This window comes from Bos javanicus, chromosome 16 (genome assembly GCF_032452875.1).
Source record: "Bos javanicus breed banteng chromosome 16, ARS-OSU_banteng_1.0, whole genome shotgun sequence".
In the NCBI taxonomy this organism is placed as follows: Eukaryota; Metazoa; Chordata; class Mammalia; order Artiodactyla; family Bovidae; genus Bos; species Bos javanicus.
The window spans coordinates 76,470,682-76,478,532 of record NC_083883.1 but is presented as its reverse complement, the minus strand read 5'-3'; the positions used below and the strand labels follow the sequence as shown (position 1 = coordinate 76,478,532).

Below are 7,851 nucleotides of genomic sequence, written 5' to 3'. Positions count from 1 at the left end.
CAACAGGCTTTTTAGTTCCTCTTCACTTTCTGCCATAAGGGTGGTGTCATCTGCATATCTGAGGTTATTGATATTTCTCCCAGCAATCTTGATTCCAGCTTGTGCTTCTTCCAGCCCAGCATTTCTCATGATGTACTCTGCATATAAGTTAAATAAGCAGGGTGACAATATACAGCCTTGATGCACTCCTTTTCCTATTTGGAACCAGTCTGTTGTTCCATGTCCAGTTCGAACTGTTGCTTCCTGACCTGCATATAGGTTTCTCAAGAGGAAGATCGGGTGGTCTGGTATTCCCATCTCTTGAAGAATTTTCCACAGTTTATTGTGATCCACACAGTCAAAGGCTTTGGCATAGTCAATAAAGCAGAAATAGATGTTTTTCTGGAACTCTCTTGCTTTTTTGATGATCCAGCGGATGTTGGCAATTTGACCTCTGGTTCCTCTGCCTTTTCTAAAACCAGCTTGAACATCTGGAAGTTCACGGTTCACATACTGCTGAAGCGTGGCTTGGAGAATTGTGAGCATTACTTTACTAGCGTGTGACACGGGTGCAATTGTGTGGTAGTTTGAGCATTCTTTGGCATTGCCTTTCTTTGGGATTGGAATGAAAACTGACCTTTTCCAGTCCTGTGGCCACTGCTGAGTTTTCCAAATTTGCTGGCATATTGAACGCAGCACTTCCACAGCATCATCTTTCAGGATTTGAAATAGCTCAACTGGAATTCTATCACCTCCACTAGCTTTGTTCATAGTGATGCTTTCTAAGGCCCACTTGACTTCACATTCCAGGATGTCTGGCTCTAATTATTAGCCTATTAATTTAGGTAATTCAGTTGTTGACCATGCTTTAATCTGAATAAAAATCTGTTATTTCAGTGTCCTTCCTTAACAAAGTACTACAAAGCTGAAAAACACGTCAAATTAAAATATTGATTGGGAAGGAGCCAATTCATGTCACCAGAGTGAAAGCTGAGACTCATAAAACGTTTTAAGTGACTTCACAGAAATGCGAACATGTACCCTCAAAGATGTTGAAGCTCTCCCAGCATGCAACGAAGCTCCCTCCTCTTACTCTGGATTCTGGTCACCCCTTCACCCTGTTCTCTTGTGCTGAAAGCATAGATTATCTAGTCAGGGAAAACTACTCTTAGGATTTATAAGTAGTTACAAAGACCAACCTAGACAGCATATTAAAAAGCAGAAACATTACTTTGCCAACAAAAGTCTATCTAGTCAAAGCTGTGGTTTTTCCAAGAGTCATGTATGGATGTGAGAGTTGGACTATAAAGAAAGCTGAGTGCCGAAGAATTGATGTTTTTGAACTGCTGTGTTGAAGAAGACTTGAGAGTCCGTTAGACTGCAAGGAGATCCAATCAGTCCATCCTAGAGGAAATCAGTCCTGAATATTCATTGGAAGGACTGATGCTGAAGCTGAAACTCCAATACTTTGGCCACCTGATGCAAAGAACTGACTCATTGGAAAAGACCCTGATGCTTGGAAAGATGGGGGGCAGGAGGAGAAGGGGATGACAGAGGAAGAGATGGTTGGGTGGCATTACTGATTCAATGGACATGAGTTTGAGCAAGCTCTGGGAGTTGGTGATGGACAGGGAGGCCTGGCGTGCTGCAGTCCATGGGGTAGCAAAGAGTCAGACACGACTGAGTGACTGAACTGAACTGAACTGAACAACGACTTAAAGAAAGATGTCACCCAGGATTTCTGTTTATATGTTTGTCATTTTTCTTGTGAAAGTGAAGTGAAAGTCAAAGTTGATCAGTCACATCTTACTCTTTGTGACCCCATGGACTATACAGCCCATGGAGTTCTCCAGGCCAGAATACTGGAGTGGGTAGCCTTTCCCTTCTCCAGGGGAATCTTCCCAACCCAGGGATTGAACCCAGGTATCCCACATTGTGGGCAGATTCTTTCCCAGCTGAGCCACAAGGGAGGCCCAGTCATTTTTCTTACTTATTGTCAAATATTTTAATTAATATTTTTAATATAGAAGGGTAATTGAGGAGAATTTGGAAAATGCATGAGGTGGGTGCCATGCCTTCTCCGAACTCATGAGGAAGACATGTAAAACTAGTCAGTTGTGTGTAATTATATTACCTAGTGATAACCAGTTAATAAATATTTTAATTCTTTTTCTGATAATCTTTCTTCATATATTTCCTAATACACATACTTTTGTTAGTTATTTTTAAATAGGTATTATTCTTTTAAGATCAGAATATATTTCTCCAGATAGAGTAATGCATGCTTTGTCAATAATATGCTGTCACAATAATATGCTGTATCAATTCACACTTTCTCAAGGGGAAAAATGTAATTTCTAGAGACACATAATTTTTTTTAACTTCAGTTATCTATAGGGAATATTTTATATACTGCTGCTGCTGCTAAGTCGCTTCAGTTGTGTCCAACTCTGTGCAACCCCATAGATGGCAGCCCTATACTAACTATGGGTAAAATACTATTTTGCCTGACTTTGCTTGTATTATTGAGAGGTTCTGCTCACCTCTAGCCTTACATTTTCATCTGAAAAGCAGGGATTGGAACAATGGGTCTTGAAGTTATTCCTAGTGATAGCATTCTAATTTTCCTGTTTCATTTGCCTTTTTGTACAGTTATGTGTGAGTTGTAAGTTAAAGTCTATGATGTTTAAATGTACTGTCTCCACCATTATAAGAAAGGAATTAAAGATTTTATCTTTGCAAGCCTACTTCTGGAATACGGTTTGTAACTTATTTACTGTGTGAAGCTTCCGAAAGCCAAGAGGAAACAAAGCAAGCGCGTGGTCCTTCTGAGCAAGGCCCTCCTCCCTGCGCCTGGCGGTTCCGGATCCCTGTGTCGGGTGTGGCTCCACAGTGACTCTCTTGAGGTCTGGCAGGCGCCTACCAGGTGCAAGCAGTGGTGGCGGGGCTCCCAGGACGGACATCAGAAAGGCGGCTTAACTATGCTTCGTTAAGCCATTCTCTTTCAGGTTTCTGCAAACGCCCAACGTGTAGAGAGGGGCAAGCCCCTTCTGAGAGCGTTCACAGGTCCCTTCATGCTGCTGTGCCCACTTCTGAAAAGCAGAATGCAAATATACCCATTGAGGAGGCAAAGGATCATCTAACATCATTTAATTTAGTGAACATCCCCAGACACCTCCCTCTACTTACCACCATTCCTAAAGCCTGCAGGAGAGCTACTGCATCGTTCAAAACCTGGTCTACAAACAATCATGTTCTCCATTCTCTCCTCAGTTTTCTGTTGGCAGTTTGTTGGAGAGACCACTAGTGTGGTCTCTCCCCTACTTCACTCAAAGCCTAGACTCCTGAGTTCTGTTCCTCTCAGGACCTTAGGAAGTTCACAGTCAATACCCTCCCTTTGAACTCTGTCACTAAAATGATCTCAAGGCTAAGTGTTAAACAGTGAACAGATTCACGTCATAGGTCAGCTTGTCTTCCTGATTTAGAAACGTTTTCTGTGCAGACAGTTGTAGGTCATTCCTTTCAGAGACAAATGCTGCTTTGTTTTCAGTGCCTCGCCTTATTAAAATCAAAATTTCTCAGAATTCCCCAGAATTTGGTAAATGCAGGCAAGGGGAGGATCAACAGACACATGATAAATGCATTTGATGGCAACACTCATGTATTTCCTTAGTATCTAGTGGGTACTTTTATGCACTTAGTATAGATCTAGAACTGTCTCAGCACTGGAGCTAGAGCACGAAAACTACATCTTGGCCTCATGGAGCTTGTTCAGAAAAATAGGGAACAAGGCCCAAAACCTTTCAAATGGAACCTCCGTTGGGTCAAAAATAATTTCAGAAATCAGTGTGAAGTCTTCAATTATACTTAGAATGAATTGATGGATCCTGGGTGCAGAAATTTCACTGTCATAAAGTTTCAGTAAACACAACCTTTGAATCTAATCTATCACCTGTAAATAGAAAACCATGCTAAATTAAAAAGAAACTTACTTTCAAGCCTAAAAATAAAAGAGAAGTTATTTCAGCTTTATGAGATACACTTTAGATGGAATATTGTGTACACATGGTTGCAGAGAACAATAAAAGGATTCCCTCTTCTCACAAAGTATTGCCAACACTGAGCCACAAAACATTTCCTTTATATCACTCTTTCACAACAGTAAGAATTAAAAGAAATGACAATGCCCCCTCATTATATTTTCTTTCATAAGTCTCCTTATATCTCATTTAGTTGTGTTATCATAGAAAGTCTCGATTTTTTAACCCAAGATACTAAGGTATGGTCTTCCTGGTGGTCCGTGGTTAAGAATCCACCTTCCAATGCAGGAGAGACAGGTTTGATCCCTGGTCTCGGGATCTAGATTCCCACGTGCCCATGGGGTAACTAAGCCCGTGCTTCACAACTACACCCCAGATTCTGCATGCCACAATTAGAGAAACCCACAGGCCATAAAAACAAGACACCAAGATGTTTTTTTATCACACCCACACTTTGAGTTTTATATTCTCTTCCAAGAATTAAACAAACTGTGTTGTTCTGGGAGGAAGAAGAAATCCCATGGTTTGTGTATCCCAGAATATCTTTAGCATATTTCAGATATAAAATTGCTTAAATGTATATAAATGTATTGTAATTCCATCTGGTGCATTTGACTTTTACAGGGAGAATTTCCATTTCCTCACCATCTTCTCATTGCTTTATTCTGTGGGATGCAGGCTCTGTCCCCACCATTCTATGAACATTTGAAACGCCAAACACATGTAAATATTCTTTTTTCTTTACCTGATTAGAAATGGTAACATAGGGTCAATACAGAAAGCTGAAAAGCACAAAGAAAATGAAATACCCATAATCCTATCAACTACTAGTTAATTATGGAATATTTCCTGCTAATCCCTTTATGTGTATCAAGTAGTCCTTTTGTTTTAATAGAAGAAATGACAAAAGTTATGTAGTGATTTGGAGTCTTCTTTTTCCACCTAAAATATATCATAGTTTCTCACATTCATATTTTTTTACACAGCTGCACAGACTCCCATGCTGTAAACTACCTATCATAAAATCCTTAAGACTTCTGCTAGACACATAGGGTTAAAATTTTCCCAAAACTATAATCTTTGCTCATGGCTCTGATGATTTCTTTGGAATGAATTCTCAATGGGACTGCTGATTTAAAAGTCATGTCCATATTAAGACTTTTAACATACAAAAGTGTTATGTTAAAAACTAAAAGTTTGGGGGTACTGGTCCCCTCAACACATTTACTCACACTGGTTGACCTTTTTATTCTTTGCCAAGTAATGAGAAAATGGCAGCTCCTTTTGTTTGCTCCTTAATGCCAGCCATGTTACTTTCGTTTTTCTTCTACTAACCATACAGGTTTACTTACAACTTTACACATAAATCATGTTCACTCTTAATTTTCCAGCATTGTTTGCAAGAGTGTTTCAACAGAAAAGTTTTCCCCTTTATCCATTCCACCTAACCAACTCCTACTCCTCCCAACTATAAGACATTCATTGCTTCCAAGAATTTGGCCCTTAATGCAGCTTTCTTTTTACCTTTTTCATGTATGTGTATTTCATCTTCCATAAAACATTTAGTCCCTCAATAGCAAAGCTTCCAACCCAACCCATTATGCTAAGAATCTGCCTGCAATGCGGGAGACCTGGATTTGATCCCTGGGTTGGGAAGATCCCCTGGAGAAGGGAAAGGCTACCCACTCCAGAATTCTGGCCTGGAGAATTCCATGGACTGTATAGTCTGCTGCTGCTGCTGCTGCTGCTGCTGCTGCTAAGTCGCTTCAGTCGTGTCCGACTCTGTGCTACCCCATAGACGGCAGCCCACTAGGCTCCCCCGTCCCTGGGATTCTCCAGGCAAGAACACTGGAGTGGGTTGCCATTTCCTTTTCCAATGCAGGAAAGTGAAAAGTGAAAGGGAAGTCGCTTCAGTCGTGTCCGACTCTTAGCGACCCCATGGACTGCAGCCTACCAGGCTCCTCCGTCCATGGGATTTTCCAGGCAAGAGTACTGGAGTGGGGTGCCATCGCCTTCTCCGACTGTATAGTCTACCGGGTCGCAAAGAGTCGGACACGACTGAGCGACTTTCACTCACTCACTCATGCTAACGACCAGGGGTTGTTTAACCATTTACTTTCCCAGAGATGCTCTCCTTGGAACACAGGGTAGAACAAATTGATTTTAGCAGGTGGGAGAGCGATGGACAAACCTTTCGTGATTTTGAAATCTATCCGGCCACGAGAGGCTTCAGTAGCAGAGGCTCAGCCACGGAAATCTCAAATATTGTCGTGAATGATGCCTGACTAATGGCAAAGGCCGAGCAAGGGCCCAGGTGTCCCGACAATATGGAGGGCCTCAGGTCCAAAAGGAGTCATGACGGTTGTCTGTCCCACATTTACCACTGCCTAAACTCTAGATTTCTATTTTCAGGTCGTTACGCTTGATTTTTCCGGAAAAGGGACAATGATGACCACGCCAGCCCTTGATTCCTTTCCACCCTTCTGCGTAGGGTGATTAACAGTCTTTTCAGCAAGAGGGTCCCGCCGAGTCGCTGCGGCTCTTCTTCAGGTCTGCAGGCAGAGGAACCAGAGACACGCCGTGTGCCGGCGGAGGCGCTCCGACGTCTCCGCGCCCATGGGTAACCGTCTTCCGCGCCGCGCATACAGGTAACCCTCTGCAGCGCCGCGCCCCGCCCCACCGGCGCAGGAACAGCTCCCCCAGGCGCGGGGACCGCCCCTCTAGGAGCAGGGACCGCCCCCCGCTCCGAGGCCCCGCCTTGCAGCCCGCCCATTGGACCCGCTAGACCCTCACCCCGCCCCCGGCACGGCCCAGCCACGCCCCTTCGCGTTACCGCTCTGGACACCTTGTGAGTCTGGGGATTGTTGCGTCTGACAACCGAGCTGATCTCCGCCCGGCTGGGCTCAGCTTTCCCGCTGGTCTCCCCGAAAGTGACAGAGGCTTTCGTATCGCGCAAGCCCCCTCCTGGTCGCCCCGAGAGGCCCCTTTTGCTGGTGCCTCGTAGGAATGCTTTTGGTGGTCCTCGTGCTCCTGCTGCCCTCCGTCTCCGGTAGGAGCCTGCAGAGTGTGCGCGCTGGTGGGGAACCGGAGCGGCTCGCGAGGCCGGCCGACTGGAACCGAGGGTGGGAGGAGATTTGCTTTTAGTCTCTCGGGAGAGTCGTGGGGCTGCGTCCACTCCGGGGCCATAAGGAATTGGAGTAAAAAGCGTGACCAGAGCGTCCGCGGGCCGTGCTGCGTCGAGATCTAGGGGAGTAGGGACCACATAGCGCTGGAAGAGAAGTCTTGCTTGCGGTGGGCACCCAGCGGTGCGGGGTGATGGGCAAAACTGAGGCCAGGCTGGTGTTCAGTCGCTAGTCGTATCTGACTCTTTGCAAACCCATGGACTGCAGCAAACCAGGCTTCCCTGTCCTTTACCATCTCCTGGAGGTTGCTCAGACTCACGTCCATTGAATCGGTGATGCCATTCAACCATCTCGTCCTCTGCCGTCCCCCTCTTCCTGCCTTCGATCTTTCCCATCATCGGGGTCTTTTCCAACGAGTCAGTTCTCATAAAGTGACCAAATGAACCACAGAACTGCTGATCTGGTGCTGGTGGTGCGGTTTGCTCGTGAGTCCCAGGCACCGGGGGATGTAGTTAGGCTGCTGTTGTGCCTGTGGGGAGGGTTTGCCCTATATTCTCTGGCCAGTTTGATAATTTGGGAGTAGGGGTGTTTGTGCCCCTGGGGCTTGGCTGGGCTAGGGGAGCCCACACAGTGTTCCCTAGTGTGTACTTTGTAGAAGTGGCCACCCAGATGTGCCAAGTATGGGCCCAGGAAGCTACTGCTTGCTTTGT

The 7,851-nt window shown here is 45.0% G+C and overlaps 1 protein-coding gene across 1 annotated transcript in view; it reads left to right on the top strand.

Moving 5' to 3' along the window:
- The first annotated feature begins 6,984 nt into the window (after positions 1 to 6,984).
- LOC133228185 (membrane cofactor protein-like) overlaps positions 6,985 to 7,851 on the top strand; it is a 68,809-nt gene continuing 67,942 nt past the window's right edge. Inside the window, exon 1 of the mRNA XM_061383670.1 lies at positions 6,985 to 7,068. Within this exon, the coding sequence (XP_061239654.1) occupies positions 7,026 to 7,068 (43 nt within the window). The 5' untranslated portion in view covers positions 6,985 to 7,025. The remainder of the gene's footprint in view (positions 7,069 to 7,851) is intronic.